This window comes from Penaeus monodon, chromosome 3, assembly GCF_015228065.2.
Source record: "Penaeus monodon isolate SGIC_2016 chromosome 3, NSTDA_Pmon_1, whole genome shotgun sequence".
NCBI classification, from domain to species: domain Eukaryota; kingdom Metazoa; phylum Arthropoda; class Malacostraca; order Decapoda; family Penaeidae; genus Penaeus; species Penaeus monodon.
Window position 1 is genome coordinate 47,684,929 of NC_051388.1, and position 17,500 is coordinate 47,702,428.

Genomic DNA, 17,500 nt, shown 5'->3' on the forward strand with positions numbered 1-17,500 from the left:
GTAAAGTACTGACATATTGTGACAGGATATTTAGTATGGTATGATATGAATTTTGTGAAACATTTCCAGGTCCCTGCAAAGTATGACTTCAACTATGCCGTGAAAGACGACTATTCCGGAAACGACTTCGGTCACCAGGAGGCTCGCGACGGTTACGATACTCAGGGTTCTTACTTCGTTCTCCTTCCCGACGGTCGTCTGCAGAAGGTCGCCTACACTGTCAACGGCGACTCCGGTTTCGTAGCCGAGGTCAGCTACGAGGGTGAGGCCCAATACCCCGAGTACAAGCCTGCTGCTGCCTACAAGGCTGCTCCTGCCTACAAGCCTGCTCCTGTTTACCAGCCCGCACCTGCCTACAAGCCGGCCCCAACCTACGAGCCTGCTCCTACCTACGAGACCACCCCAGCCTACGCTTAAACGAACTTAAATTGATTTATTTAAAACGATATTTATTAAAACTGAAAGTCTAGTAACACTGTTTTTTATCCTTGTTAACATGAAAAGGAATATTCGACATGTCTATGATACCTGTGGGTATGTTTTTACGTAGTACCATATATGTATATGCGGAATTGTTTTGACCATATAAAAATAATAGTTTTGGGAACATTTGAAAATCAATATTTGAACGCACGCGAACACACCTCCGCTTTCAGCATGAAAATCAGAAAGGTTAATGCCAACTATTCCACTAGACATTTGTTTTACTTTCGTAATGGAAACAAGTTGCCTTGTGGGGGACAGCCAAAGAAGACTGGTTTATAACATGACAACAATCACGTAGAATCACTGCCCCACCTAGCCATAGTTGCTATTATGCATATACATATATACACGAATATATAAAGCGCACATTTAATTTCCTTGTAGTCCAGAGAGAGAGAGAGAGAGAGAGAGAGAGAGAGAGAGAGAGAGAGAGAGAGAGAGAGATAGAGAGAGAGGAGAGACACCGCAACCTTCGCTACGTTGCCCTCTTCCTTGTGGCCATCGCTGTGTCTGCTCCTTCTCATGCTGTTTTTGGCTATGTCTTTCAGCCTAGCTCAAGTTTGTAGTATATTAAAATCAAACTGCTGGTAATAAAATTACTACATGTATAAATTATTGATGTATTGCGAATGAAAATGTATTATTGCATTCTAATTTTGCACATTTTCCCCAGGTCCTTACCTCAAAAAACACAATCCCGTGATTTATGAGAGAGAGAAGCATGTAGTCATTTGCAGGTGGTCGGAGGTTTTATAAGATTTTTTCCCCTTAAACCACATGCTGTGCAGTCGACGCTATGAAAAGGGGAAGATGGCTGAGTTTAACATTCTCAAGGCAAAGGTCACAGGAAAATCGTTTATTCATATGTGAAGATATTCATAAATATGGCTATGCATAAATATTCGTTTTAGTTTATCTATATATCCCATAGTTAAAAACACTCCATGCAAGCATGTTACTGTCAATAAGAAAGTCCTCACAATGTACTGTATATGCATACTTATATGGAACTATGTGCCTTTTGATATCTTTATATATATAAGCTTGTTCTACTTTGCAATTGCAATTTTCTGCTTCTTTGTTATTCTTCTTGTACATTTGTCGTAACATAATACCATGTACATAAATGCTAACCCTGTTTAAGCAGATTTTAACTTTGAATGATAAAACTAACGTGTAGAAGGCAAAGGTAAGTTCATGTATGTCTGTGTCTACATATATTGTTTATACTGTACTTTATAAATACCCATTGTTATCACTGAGATGGCGAGTACTGTTTAGACGTATGAACATTTCTGCTATTGTTTATGTTACAGGAAAACAAATAAGTGTTACAAGAATTTCAGTTTAATAAATTTCAACGAAAAATATAGTCATCAACAGATTTCATTTAAGCGTAGGCTGGTGTGGTCTCGTAAACAGTACCGCTATCATTATATTTAATTTCCAAAATGTTACATACCTCGTAGATAGGCTGAGGAGCATAGCCATAAACTGGTTGAGAATGAGTAGAGGCAGTTAAGGCCGCGAGGGCGAGGGGAACGACACAGTCCAGAAGGAAGTAATATATTGTGTTGAGTTCCTTTCCTTTATATGCATAATTACATGACAGTTATTATTTTTATTGAATTTTTTTCCCTTATAAATCTGCTTGATTGATAACACCTGTTATCAAAGTGAACAAGATGAATGCAGATGAAGTGTAATGCTCTGGTCATCAGTCAACTCTCTCTTAATTTAGTAGTCACGCCCCATTCGTTACCTTGAATTATGTCAATCATCTCCCTTTCGGTATACGACCTTATAGTCTTAAGATAGAATAGCAATAAAGTGTAGGCACTATTTATATAATCAGTTGATTTCCGGAAAATGTAGATTTTTCAGAATTCAAGATAATACAGTTGACCATACAAAATGATGAAACACTGATATATATGGCCATTTGAATTATTCATAATTGTCTTTGTTATTTGTGTAACAATATAACATCTAATCCGAAATTCAGTTTAGATCGTATTAAAAAAAACACTGAGTTGAGAGCTGCAGAATAATCTTCAGACTTAATTTCGCAGTCCTGTACCGATATGCAGACCTATGTATGTATATATATAATGTATGTATACATATATATATATACACACACACATGCATATACATATACATGTATATATATATATATATATATATATATATATATATATATATATTATATATATATATGTGTGTGTGTGTGTGTGTGTGTGTGTGTGTATGTGTGTGTGTGTGTGCGTGTGTGCGTGTGTTTGTGCGTGCGTGCGTGCGTGTGTGTGCCCGCGTCAATTTTATTATCTTGAATTTATACTACTTTGGGATTTTTAGAATATATATAGAAAAAAGTGTATTTATGAATGTGCACTCATGTCCGATAAAATCGAGAGGACAGGAGAAATATACGGGCTACTCCTAGTGCGGCACCGAAAGGCGTGATTTCAGGAAGGGGAAAAGCCAGCTTGGTCGTTTAGCGAGTGGTCGTGCTTGTCTCAGGGAACGCTTGTAACATGAACGAATTTTTGGGCCCCTGCGAGATCGCTACTAAGATGATAAGTGATCAGTCAAGGTAGTTGGATTAAATTTTTCAAGATGAAGGTGGACCGGATCTATGAGAAAAGCATGTATTATATGTGTATACGTATATACATGTATGCATGTATGTATGTATATATGTATGTCTACATGTGCATATCCGCCACTGTAAGGCAATAGGACCGTCCTTCCACTTTGTAAATTATAGTATTAGGAATTATCATTCTAAATTATATACGGGTGGCGGTGGTTAATTCATGTCTGTCAGAGTCTTTGTTCCTAAGAACAATATTTTTTCCATTACTACTAGTCCAATCTCCAGACCTATTTATCGTATCCGTGATCCGTGCATCCATGTGGACTTTGTAATATATTTTGTTTTGATATGGGGAAAGGGCAAATGTTACTATAATTTCAGTTTAATAAATATCTATAAACATATTTTGATCGAAGTTCATTTAGGCGTAAACAGGGGTGGTCTCATAGGTAGGGGCAGGTTCGTATGCAGGGGCAGGCTTGTAGGCAGGTGCGGGATGATAGGAAGGAGCAGGCTTGTAGGCAGGAGCGGGCTTATATTCAGGGTACTGGGCCTCACCCTCGTAGCTGACCTCGGCCACGTAACCGGAGTCGCCGTTGACAGTGTAGGCGACCTTCTGCAGACGACCGTCAGGAAGGAGGACGTAGTAAGAACCCTGAGTGTCATAGCCATCACGGGCCTCCTGGTGACCGAAGTCGTTTCCAGAGTAGTCGTCCTTCACGGCATAGTTGAAGTCGTACTTGGCAGGGACCTGGAACGGTTACACAAAATTAGAATCATAAAGTACCAGATTTTCGGTCATAATATATCATTACTTTACGAATCCAGTCATACTCATCCTATTGCCAATTCTAAATAAGAAGAAGAAAAAAAAATACAAACCTCATAGGTAGGCTGAGGTGCATAGCCATAGGCTGGCAGAGAAGGAGCAGCAGTAGCAACAGCCACGAGGGCAAGGGCAACAACAGCCTAGAAAAGGAGCAATACATATTACAAGTTCCTTCCTATTTGTGGACATTAGCACAACACAAGACACATTAATGGTATTAAAAAAAATATATATATTGTTTTATACTAAATGTCTCTTCATAAGCAAGGCTGATAATATTTGTTACCTTAGTGAACATGATGGAGGTAGACGAAGAGTGATGCTCCGGTTACCAAACGAGTCCCTTTTATATCGTAGTCCACGAGTCCAGTAGACACGCCCCTTTCCTTCCTTCCTTCCGTGCGACCTTTACCTTGAATTATATCGATCATCTTCCCTTCCAATAATGAACATTCTTCTATATCTGAAAAGAATTTGGCGCTATAAATTATGAGTTGATTCACGGCAAGTGTTGAAATTCACATACACACACACAAACAATATATATATATATATATATATATATATATATATATATATATATATATATATATATACATATAAATTGATGTCTCAAAACAAAATGACATGGTGAATGTCATTTCAAGGCTAAGGTCAACTGAATTACTCTTAATTAGGATGTGATATGTACTTCAAACATATGATTTTGATAAAAAAAAAAAAATGAATTTAATAAAACATTCTCACTTAGTTTTGATGTCATGTCAGTGCAAGGATTAGGGAGTGTAAGACCTTTCTCCCTTCGGCTTTCAGTCTTATGATATATATATTATGATAAATATACATATACATAATTTACATACATGCATATGAATATATGTATATATACATATACATACATACACGCATCTATATATGTATATGCATATATATGTATATATATATAAATATAAATATATATATATGCATATATATACGCATATATATAATGTATATGTGCGTATGTTACATATATAAATATATACACCACACACACACACACACACACACACACACACATATATATATATATATATATATATATATATATATATATATATATATATATATATATATATATATACATATATATACATATATATACACACCTATATAGAATATATGTGTGTATGTATGTAATACATACATATACATATATATATATATATATATATATATATATATATATATATATATATATATATATATATATATGTGTGTGTGTGTGTGTGTGTGTGTGTGCTCGCATCAATTTGATTATTTTGAATTTATACTATGGGATTTTTAGAATATATATAGAAAAACATGTATCTATGCATGTGTATGTCTGCCTGCTAAAATCCAGAGGACGGAAAAGTATATGGGTCACTTATAGTGCGGCACCGAAAGGCGCGATTTCAGGAAGAGGAAAAATCAGCTTGTTCGTTTAGCGAGTGGTCGTACTTGTCTTATGGAACGCTTGTAGCATGGACGAATTTTTGGTCACCCTGCGAGGTTGTAGTGAACTTTATATAATTTTAGATATAAACAACTATTACATATGTCTTTAAAAGCATCCCCAGCTGTTTGCGGATCACCTCAGGGTAAACGATCTTGTTTCACACTTTCCGCCAGGTATCACTAATTTTATTTTATCTGCTTAACTTTTAGTGTAAAAATAATTTTATCTGTGTTTATGTTGTCCTTTTTATATGTAATATTCATATTTTAATGTTTTAATCCTGTGCAAAAAGGTGTACCCCCAAACCACACGAGAATTGTTAGGAGCCTGTCAGACCATGCTTATTTTTTATTATTTTTTTTTTATCTATTTTTTTTTTTACCAACATCCACTGGCCTGACCTGATGTGCAAGGGTCACACAAAACCGAAGGAGACTTGCCGGAAATCTCCCTAACTCTCTAGACTATTAATATGCGCAGGCAATGTTCCTCTAAGCCAGAGATCCGAGGACGGAAGACTGCAACGGGGCATTGACCTGATATATTAAGCAGGAGACGAAGGCACCCCTTTTAATTATTATTTATAGTGGCAAATTTTGTGTATTCGGCTCACTGTGGAACACCAGTGTGACTTACTGTACAACTAAGTGTTGTGTGTTTGTTGTTAGGAATATTAATATTACTGATGTAGAACTGTTATATATAACCAAAGCCGATATATTAGTAAATGTTTTAAACTGTTCTCCTAGTTCTTTTGTATTACCTTTATCCTCATTAAGCAGTTGTTCCCAGGCTCCTTTTTTATATTGCTGGTTTTATTTCACGTTCGAAGATGCCACAAGTACAGAGATTTAACATGCCATCACAACAAATGATGGAACTATAAAGGAAAACGGGGCAGCCTAGTGTTTGAAAACCCTCAGTGTTTTAATGTTAAACGTAGAATTTTTATTTCTTATTTCAATAAAAATAAAATAAAATAAAAATTTCAGAAAAGCATGTATTATATGTGTGTACGTATATGCATGTATGTCTACATGTGTACAATGTACATAACCGCCACTGTAAAGCAATAAGATCGCCCTTTCACTTTGCAAGTTTTAGCATTAGGAATTATTACTCTAAACCATATGCGGGTGGCGGTGGTTAATCCTATTACGAGTGCAATCTCCGGTTCTATTTATCGCATAGTAATATAAACAGACAGTCCGAGCTCCGTGTGGACACCTTTTGTTTTGATATGGGAAAAGGACAAATTTTACTATAATTTCAGTTTAATAAATATTTATAAACATATTTTGATCGAGTTTCATTTAGGCGTAAGCAGGGGTGGTCTCATAGGTAGGGGTAGGTTCGTATGCAGGGGCAGGCTTGTAGGCAGGTGCGGGATGGTAAGAAGGAGCAGGCTTGTAGGCAGGAGCAGGCTTGTACTCGGGGTACTGGGCCTCACCCTCGTAGCTGACCTCGGCTACGTAACCGGAGTCGCCGTTGACAGTGTAGGCGACCTTCTGCAGACGACCGTCGGGAAGGAGGACGTAGTAAGAACCCTGAGTATCATAACCGTCGCGAGCTTCCTGGTGACCGAAGTCGTTTCCGGAATAGTCGTCTTTCACGGCATAGTTGAAATCGTACTTGGCAGGGACCTGGAAAAGTTGCACAAAATTAGCATCTACCTTACCAAATAACCCGGTCATAATATATCAGTAATTCACAATTGTAGTAATATTATTATCAACTCAAACTTTCAAAAGTTTACAAACCTCGTAGGTAGGCTGAGGAGCATAACCGTAAGCTGGCTGAGAAGGAGCAGAGGCAGCAACGGCCACGAGGGCGAGGGCAACGATTGCCTAGAAAATGAAGTAACATATCACATTAGTTCCTCTCCTGCATATGTGCATTAACATGGCACAGTTATGCTGAATACGGCACTGTTGTTTCGTACTAATAGATATCTCTTATCATAAATCTAAATTTGCTATACGGATAATACTTCTCACCTTAGTGAACATGATGGAGGTAGATGACGTGTGATACTCCGGTCATCAAGCGAGTCCATTTTATACTGAAGTCCACGAGACTAGAGGACACGCCCCCTTTCTGGCGACTTTTACCTTGAATTATATCTATCCTCTTCCTTCCCATAAATGGCCATTCTGCTTTCTAAAACAAAATTGGCGCTGTGAGAAAATATAGGTGCGATATATACATGGTAACTTGATTTAAAGGAAAAAATAAAATTCAGAGATCACTTTAAAATTAAAATAATGAAATTGATGATACCATACACACTGGTATATGTTGAATATAGAATGTCAGTTTAATTACGAAAGCCTGTATCTGTTGTATCTAATACTTATGATTTTCATCTCATTTTCCAATTAGAAAGTTAAAACTCCATTTTCCGCATCCTTCAGATTATATAATGCTATATGACACACACACACACATAGAGTGTATGTGTGCATATATGTAAATGTTCATATATATATATGTATATATCCTCTTCCGGTATATATATATATATATATATATATATATATATATATATATATATATATATACATATATATATATGCACACGCACACACACACATACACACACAGACACACGCACACACACACACACACACACACACACACACACACATATATATATATATATATATATATATATATATATATATATATATATATATATATGTGTGTGTGTGTGTGTGTGTGTGTGTGTGTGTGTGTGTGTGTGTGTGTGTGTGTGTGTGTGTGCACATACCGACTTGCACGCCAGCATATATGTATACACATGCACATTGCATATGCATATTTGAATAAGAAGTGCTTCATATACATATATATCTTTGCATGAAAGAATGTAAATGACTTTGTAGTGCGCATTTATGTGTCCGTCTATCCATATTAATTAAGCTTGATTCACACGTTGTCATTCACCCTCTTACAGTTTGTACAATTATCATGTACAAATCAGTAGGACTGTTCACACTGCGGTTATTCATATTCCTTTTGTTCGTTCATATACTTCTGGAAGAATTACAAAAAATGGGGAAGAAATTAATCTTTATTACCTATTATTGCTATTATTACATTATTATTATTATTATTATTATTATTATTATTATTATTTATATTATCATTATTACAAAAATCAATTATGATAGTATTTTCACTGCTATTATTATTACTAGTATTATTGTTGTTGCTGTTATCATTATCATCATTATCATTATTTATATTAACGTTATTGTTATCTTACATACGTAGTACATTCATTGTTATTCAAAAGCAACGGAACTGCGATGAGCTGTTCTGTGTTGGAACAACAGCTGTACGCAAAATGACCAAGCGTGTGAACGCGTGGAATTATACTAGGACGCTGGCGAACCGTAAATGAACGAAGACGAAAGATGCCTTAATCAGGAGAACGGCTGCTGAAAATGCTGCCTTTGAGAGAGAGAGAGAGAGAGAGAGAGAGAGAGAGAGAGAGAGAGAGAGAGAGAGAGAGAGAGAGAGAGAGAGAGAGAGAGGCAGCTTAATACTTTTAGAAAATTTCAAATGTTGTTCTTAAGCAGGGGTGTCAAACCCATGATCCGCGGGCCATATGTTACCTCAGGATGGTCATAAATGGCCAGCGGGGCGAGTGTGAATATATGATTACGAGGAATGCATGCTTAAATATTGAAATTATAGAATAAACTGCTTCAGCACATGGCTATTGCACATACTTTCATACTCTGTTACCCATTATAACACCATTTAAATTCTATCATAAAAAACAACAAAAAAAAGCCCTTGGACAGTTTTCAGACCCAACGAGTGTCTGACAAAAGGATATTTGTTTAATCTTCCTACTTTGCCTTAAGCGACACGATGAGACGCCACGAAGGTGGTCGGATTAGCACCTTCAATGAGAAGGTCGCGGTGTTCGGCCCGGAAGGAAGGGAAACGCGTCTTTTATGAATGTGGTTCGATACTTCATTTCTAAATTTCAGCATTATCATATTGTTTGTTGCAACAACACTATAACATATATATTTCTGTACATAGTTCTATACTATAAATGCTCTATATAATATCTTATATATATGTATATACAAAATTATATATATGTTTATATATACACACATCTATCTATCTATCTATATGCATACACACACACACACACACATATGCCTATATATTTGTGTATGTTTGTGTGTACATACATGCATATCAAACTTTATTTATATATATACATGTGTGTGTGTGTGTGCGTGGGTGTATGTGCATAAACATAAATATATATATATATACACAATATACTCGTACACACACACACACACACACGCAAACACACATATGTATATCATATGTACACACACACACACACATACACACACACACACACACACACACACACACACACACACACACACACACACACACACATATATATATATATATATATATATATATATATATATATATATACATATGCACACACACACACACACACACACACACACACAGATACACACATACATACACACATATTTGTTTTTAAGAGAGCAGAAGAGGCATATTCTCTCTCTCTCTCTCTCTCTCTCTCTCTCTCTCTCTCTCTCTCTCTCTATATATATATATATATATATATATATATATATATATATATATATATATACACACACACACACACACACACACACACACGAATTAAGTTTAGCTTTAAATTTTTACAATGATTATATGGTAGTAAAACCAGTGAGATCCATTCAGATGAGCTAGTACATTCAGTAATTGCCACTATGTATTGTAAAATTACTATGATATAGAATTTTACAGTGCTTTGCAAATTTCAAATTTCCTTTAAATTAACTGATTATATATATATATATATATATATATATATATATATATATATATATATACATATATTTTTTTAATAGAATATATATATAATATATACACATATATTTTTGTATATATCTGTACACACATACACGCACACACACACACACACACGCACAATTTCCTCCAGTGCAGAATGGTCACTTATAGAAAGGAAGATGATGGATATAATTCAAGGTGAAGGTCGCACGGAAGGAAGGAAAGAAAGGGGCGTGTCTACTGAACTCGTGGGCTACGGTATAAAAGGGACTCACTACATGACCGTAGTATCACACTTCTTCTACCCCCATCATGTTCACTAAGGTGAGAAATATGATATTTATGATAAGGGATAGCTCCCAGTAGAAAACAACACGTGCATATAAAGAAAAGGAACTAATATGATACTTTATTCTAGGCTGTCGTTGCCCTCGCCCTCGTGGCCGTTGCTGCTCCTGCTCCTTCTCAGCCAGCCTATGGTTATGCTCCTCAGCCTGCCTACGAGGTTTGTAAGATTTTGAATATCTGAATTGTTAATAACAGTAATATTACTGCATTCGTAAAGTACTGACATATTGTGACAGGATATTTAGTATGGTATGATATGAATTTTGTGAAACATTTCCAGGTCCCTGCAAAGTATGACTTCAACTATGCCGTGAAAGACGACTATTCCGGAAACGACTTCGGTCACCAGGAGGCTCGTGACGGTTACGATACTCAGGGTTCTTACTACGTTCTCCTTCCTGACGGTCGTCTGCAGAAGGTCGCCTACACTGTCAACGGCGACTCCGGTTTCGTAGCCGAGGTCAGCTACGAGGGTGAGGCCCAATACCCCGAGTACAAGCCTGCTCCTGCCTACAAGGCTGCTCCTGCCTACAAGCCTGCTCCTGTTTACCAGCCCGCACCTGCCTACAAGCCGGTCCCAACCTACGAGCCTGCTCCTACCTACGAGACCACCCCAGCCTACGCTTAAACGAACTTAAATTGATTTTTTTTAAACAATATTTATTAAAACTGAAAGTCTAGTAACACTGTTTTTTATCCTTGTTAACATGAAAAGGAATATTCGACATGTCTATGATACCTGTGGGTATTTTTTACGTAGTACCATATATGTATATGCGGAATTGTTTTGACCATATAAAAATAATAGTTTTGGGAACATTTAAAAATCAATATTTGAACGCAGGCGAACACACCTCCGCTTTCAGCATGAAAATCAGAATGGTTAATGCCAACTATTCCACTAGACATTTATTTTACTTTCGTAATGGAAACAAGTTGCCTTGTGGGGGACAGCCAAAGAAGACTGGTTTATAACATGACAACAATCACGTAGAATCACTGCCCCACCTAGCCATAGTTGCTATTGTGCATATACATATATACACGAATATATAAAGCGCACATTTAATTTCCTTGTAGTCCAGAGAGAGAGAGAGAGAGAGAGAGAGAGAGAGAGAGAGAGAGAGAGAGAGAGAGAGAGAGAGAAAGACACCGCAACCTTCGCTACGTTGCCCTCTTCCTTGTGGCCATCGCTGTGTCTGCTCCTTCTTATGCTATTTTTGGCTATGTCTTTCAGCCTAGCTCAAGTTTGTAGTATATTAAAATCAAACTGCTGGTAATAAAATTACTACATGTATAAATTATTGATGTATTGCGAATGAAAATTTATTATTGCATTCTAATTTTGCACATTTTCCCCAGGTCCTTACCTCAAAAAACACAATCCCGTGATTTATGAGAGAGAGAAGCATGTAGTCATTTGCAGGTGGTCGGAGGTTTTAGAAGATTTTTTTCCCTTAAACCACATGCTGTGCAGTCGACGCTATGAAAAGGGGAAGATGGCTGAGTTTAACATTCTCAAGGCAAAGGTCACGGTGTGTGCCCCAGAAGGAAGGGAAAATCGTTTATTCATATGTGAAGATATTCATAAATATGGCTATGCATAAATATTCGTTTTAGTTTATCTATATATCCCATAGTTAAAAACACTCCATGCAAGCGTGTTACTGTCAGTAAGAAAGTCCTCACAATGTACTGTATATGCATCTTCTTCTTTTAACGGTAGGTTCATGTCTGAGCCGCCGTGGTCACAGCATGATACTTAATTGTAGTTTTCATGTTGTGATGCTCTTGGAGTGAGTACGTGGTAGGGTCCCCAGTTCCTTTCCACGGAGAGTGCCGGTGGTACCTTTTAGGTAATCACTCTCTCCATCCATCCGGGCCCGGGACCAGCACCGACCTGGGCTGGCTTGGCCACCCAGTGGCTAGGCAGGCAATCAAGGTGAAGTTCCTTGCCCAAGGGAACAACGCGGCGGTAGGTGACTCGAACCCTCGAATTCAGATTGCCGTCGTGAGTCTTGAGTCCGACGCTCTAACCATTCGGCCACCGCGGCCATGACGATCATGGGCTTCCATTATTTTTTCTTAGCAATTTAGAGCGGTGGTTTGCCATTGCCTTCCGCCCGGTGTTTTTATCGAGTCACCATCTCTATTTACCCGGTACTGACTTGGGCTGGCCTGGCCACCCAGTGGCTAGGCAGGCAATCGAGGTGAAGCTCCTTGCCCAAGGGAAACAACGCGACGGCCGGTGACTCGAACCCCCGAACTCAGATCGCCGTCGCGACAGTCTCGAGTCCGACGCTCTAACCATTCGTATATGCATACTTATATGGAAATATGTGCCTTTTGATATCTTTATATATATAAGCTTGTTCTACTTTGCAATTGCAATTTTCTGCTTCTTTGTTATTCTTCTTTTACATTTGTCGTAACATAATACCATGTACATAAATGCTAACCCTGTTTAAACAGATTTTAACTTTGAATGATGAAACTAACGTGTAGAAGGCAAAGGTAAGTTCATGTATGTCTGTATCTGCATATATTGTTTATACTGTACTTTATAAATACCCATTGTTATCACTGAGATGGCGAGTACTTTTTAGACGTATGAACATTTCTGCTATTGTTTATGTTACAGGAAAACAAATAAGTGTTACAAAAATTTCAGTTTAATAAATTTCAACGAAAAATATAGTCATCAACAGATTTCATTTAAGCGTAGGCTGGTGTGGTCTCGTAAACAGTACCGCTATCATTATATTGAATTTCCAAAATGTTACATACCACGTAGATAGGCTGAGGAGCATAGCATAGCTGGTTGGGAATGAATAGAGGCAGTTACGGCCGCGAGGGCGAGGGGAACGACCGTCCAGAAGAAAGTAATATATTGTATTGAGTTCCTTTCCTTTATATGCATAATTACATGACAGTTATTATTTTTATTGAAGCTTTTTCCCTTATAAATCTGCTTGATTGATAACACCTGTTATCATAGTGAACAAGATGAATGCCGATGAAGTGTAATGCTCTGGTCATCAATCAACTCTCTCTTAATTTAGTAGCCACGCCCCATTCGTTACCTTGAATTATGTCAATCATCTCCCTTTCGGTATACGACCTTATAGTCTTAAGATAGAATAGCAATAAAGTGTAGGCACTATTTATATAATCAGTTGATTTCCGGAAAATGTAGATTTTTCAGAATTCAAGATAATACAGTTGACCATACAAAATGATGGAAACATTGATATATATGGCCATTTGAATTATTCATAATTGTCTTCATCTAATCCGAAATTCAGTTTAGATCGTATTAAAAAAACACTGAGTTGAGAGCTGCAGAATAATCTTCAGACTTAAATTCGCAGTCCTGTACCGATATGCAGACCTATGTATATATATATATATATATATATATATATATATATATATATATATATATATATATATATATATATATATATATATATATATATAATGTATGTATGTATATATATACACACATGCATATACATATACATGTATATATATATATATATATATATATATATATATATATATATATATATATATATGTGTGTGTGTGTGTGTGTGTGTGTGTGTATGTGTGTGTGTGTGCGTCCGTGCGTGCGTGTGTGTGCCCGCGTCAATTTTATTATCTTGAATTTATACTACTTTGGGATTTTTAGAATATATATAGAAAAAAAGTATATTTATGAATGTGTACTTATGTCCGATAAAATCGAGAGGACAGGAGAAATATACGGGCTACTCCTAGTGCGGCACCGAAAGGCGTGATTTCAGGAAGGGGAAAAGCCAGCTTGGTCGTTTAGCGAGTGGTCGTGCTTGTCTCAGGGAACGCTTGTAACATGAACGAATTTTTGGGTCCCTGCGAGATCGCTACTAAGATGATAAGTGATCAGGCAAGGTAGTTGGATTAAATTTTTCAAGATGAAGGTGGACCGGATCTATAAGAAAAGCATGTATTATATGTGTATACGTATATACGTATGTATGTATGTATATATGTATGTCTGCATGTGCATATCCGCCACTGTAAGGCAATAGGACCGTCCTTCCACTTTGTAAATTATAGTATTAGGAATTATCATTCTAAATTATATACGGGTGGCGGTGGTTAATTCATGTCTGTCAGAGTCTTTGTTTCTAAGAACAATATTTTTTTCCATTACTACAAGTCCAATCTCCAGACCTATTTATCGTATCCGTGATCCGTGCATCCATGTGGACTTTGTAATATCTTTTGTTTTGATATGGGGAAAGGACAAATGTTACTATAATTTCAGTTTAATAAATATCTATAAACATATTTTGATCGGAAGTTCATTTAGGCGTAAACAGGGGTGGTCTCATAGGTAGGGACAGGTTCGTATGCAGGGGCAGGCTTGTAGGCAGGTGCGGGATGGTAAGAAGGAGCAGGCTTGTAGGCAGGAGCAGGCTTGTACTCGGGGTACTGGGCCTCACCCTCGTAGCTGACCTCGGCCACGTAACCGGAGTCGCCGTTGACAGTGTAGGCGACCTTCTGCAGACGACCGTCGGGAAGGAGGACGTAGTAAGAACCCTGAGTGTCATAGCCATCACGGGCCTCCTGGTGACCGAAGTCGTTTCCGGAGTAGTCGTCCTTCACGGCATAGTTGAAGTCGTACTTGGCAGGGACCTGGAACGGTTACACAAAATTGGAATCATAAAGTACCAGATTTTCGGTCATAATAAATAATATAATATATAATATATATTACTTTACGAATCCAGTCATACTCTTCCTGTTGCCAATTCTAGATAAGGAAAGAAAAAAAATACAAACCTCATAGGTAGGCTGAGGCGCATAGCCATAGGCTGGCAGAGAAGGAGCAGCAGCAGCAACAGCCACGAGGGCAAGGGCAATAACAGCCTAGAAGAGGAGCAATGAAATATTACAAATTCCTTCCTATTTATGCACATTAACACAGCAAAGACACATTAACATGGTTTTAATATATATATATATTTTTTTTATTATTATTTTTTTTTTATACTAAATCTATCTTCATAAGCAAGGCTGATAATACTTGTTACCTTAGTGAACATGATGGAGGTAGACGAAGAGTGATGCTCTGGTTAGCAAGCGAGTCCCTTTTATATCGTAGTCCACGAGTCCAGTAGACACGCCCCTTTCCTTCCTTCCTTCCGTGCGACCTTTACCTTGAATTATATCGATCATCTTCCTTTCCAATAATGAACATTCTTCTATATCTGAAAATAATTTGGCGCTATAAATTATGAGTTGATTCACGGCAGGCGTTGAAATTCACACACACAAAATGAATAGACAAAATATGTATGTGTATATATGTATATATATTTGCAAAATTGATTTTACAAAGCAAAATGCTATTTTGAAAGTACAAGGTCAATTTAAATTACTCTTGATTAGGATGTGATATGTACATATGAATTCAATAATAAATTGTCACTTATTTCATGATAGACATACATATACATACATATGTATAAATATATATACATATATATAATATATAATATATTTAATATATACATATATATAATATATAATATATACATAATTATATATACACATACATACACGCATATATACATACATATATATACATATGTATATGTTTTTTTATTTTTTTATTTTTTATTTTTTTTTTTTTAACGGTAGGATCATGTTTGAGCCACCGTGGTCACAGCACGATACTTAATTGTAGTTTTCATGTTGTGATGATATTGGAGTGAGTACATGGTAGGGTCCCCAGTTCCTTTTCACGGAGAGTGCCGGTGTTACCTTTTAGGTAATCATTCTATTTATCCGGGCTTGGGACCAGCACTGACTTGGGCTGGCTTGGCCACCCAGTAGCTAAGTAGGTAATCGAGGTGAAGTTCCTTGCCCAAGGGAACAACGCGCCGGCCGGTGACTCGAACCCTCGAACTCAAATTGCCGTCGTGCCAGTCTTGAGTCCGATGCTCTAACCACTCGGCCATCGCGGCCTACATGTGTATGTATATTTAAATATATACATGTATATATATATATATATATATATATATATATATATATATATATATATATATGCACATGTATGGAATATGTGTGTGCATGCATGTAGTATATATATTTGTGTGAATGAATGTATACAAACACACATTTGTATATATACCCTCTACACACACATACAGATATATATGTGTATATACACATACATATATACACATACACGCACATTTGTATATATATGTCTATGTATATGTATATAAACACCCTCCACACGTACACATACATATACATATGCATGTACATGCATATAAACACCCTTCACATACACACACATACACGTACACAAACATATGTGTATATATATATATATATATATATATATATATATATATATATATATATATATATATACATACACATGTATGAATATATGTATGTATATGTATTCACTGTGTTTATTGATTATACTTACGAAGGATATAGTTAAGGTGCATATGTATGAATAAGTGTATGTACGTATGTCCAAACCTAACTACATATAGACATATACGATAATTGTGGAGTGCGTGTCTCTTCTTAAGTTCACCTGTCCACTTAAATTGCAGAGAATGGAAAGAATACGCAACGCGCCTGAGGAAAGCTCTAATTTAGAGAGTTAAATATCAGTTTAGGACTTTTAGTAAGTTGTCATGGATATTCTCTGGGCCATTTTTTTTCAACCACGTCGTATGATGTAGACGACATAATGAGACGATCCGAAGGCGGTCTAATTAACGCCTTCATGGCAAAGGTCGCGGTGTTCGGACCGGAAGGAAGGGAAGGCATGTCTTGTATGTACAGTCTGTATATATGTACGGC

At 36.8% G+C, this 17,500-nt stretch overlaps 4 protein-coding genes across 4 annotated transcripts in view; 2 read left to right on the forward strand and 2 right to left on the reverse strand.

The window, feature by feature from the left end:
- The window catches only part of LOC119595607 (cuticle protein 7-like), a 736-nt gene extending 263 nt beyond the window's left edge, over window positions 1–473 (forward strand). Inside the window, exon 3 of the mRNA XM_037944720.1 lies at window positions 70–473. Within this exon, the coding sequence (XP_037800648.1) occupies window positions 70–417 (348 nt within the window). The 3' untranslated portion in view covers window positions 418–473. The remainder of the gene's footprint in view (window positions 1–69) is intronic.
- A 2,982-nt stretch (window positions 474–3,455) lies between these two features.
- On the reverse strand, window positions 3,456–4,253 carry LOC119595636 (cuticle protein 7-like). The gene is made up of 3 exons (XM_037944746.1): window positions 4,201–4,253; window positions 3,968–4,054; window positions 3,456–3,836 (listed from the first exon to the last, which is right to left on the reverse strand). Exons 1-3 carry the CDS (start codon window positions 4,210–4,212, stop codon window positions 3,507–3,509), a joined length of 429 nt encoding a protein of 142 aa, XP_037800674.1. The 5' UTR covers window positions 4,213–4,253; the 3' UTR covers window positions 3,456–3,506.
- A 2,403-nt stretch (window positions 4,254–6,656) lies between these two features.
- LOC119586690 (adhesive plaque matrix protein-like) overlaps window positions 6,657–17,500 on the reverse strand; it is an 18,695-nt gene continuing 7,851 nt past the window's right edge. The window contains exons 11-18 of the mRNA XM_037935424.1: window positions 15,700–15,741; window positions 15,449–15,535; window positions 14,974–15,301; window positions 10,893–11,085; window positions 10,569–10,770; window positions 7,392–7,427; window positions 7,155–7,241; window positions 6,657–7,037 (exon numbers count right to left, since the gene is read on the reverse strand). Of these exons, the coding sequence (XP_037791352.1) occupies window positions 6,708–7,037; window positions 7,155–7,241; window positions 7,392–7,427; window positions 10,569–10,770; window positions 10,893–11,085; window positions 14,974–15,301; window positions 15,449–15,535; window positions 15,700–15,741 (1,305 nt within the window). The 3' untranslated portion in view covers window positions 6,657–6,707. The remainder of the gene's footprint in view (window positions 7,038–7,154; window positions 7,242–7,391; window positions 7,428–10,568; window positions 10,771–10,892; window positions 11,086–14,973; window positions 15,302–15,448; window positions 15,536–15,699; window positions 15,742–17,500) is intronic.
- Window positions 10,573–11,304, forward strand: LOC119595618 (cuticle protein 7-like). The gene is made up of 3 exons (XM_037944730.1): window positions 10,573–10,596; window positions 10,691–10,777; window positions 10,901–11,304. Exons 1-3 carry the CDS (start codon window positions 10,585–10,587, stop codon window positions 11,246–11,248), a joined length of 447 nt encoding a protein of 148 aa, XP_037800658.1. The 5' UTR covers window positions 10,573–10,584; the 3' UTR covers window positions 11,249–11,304.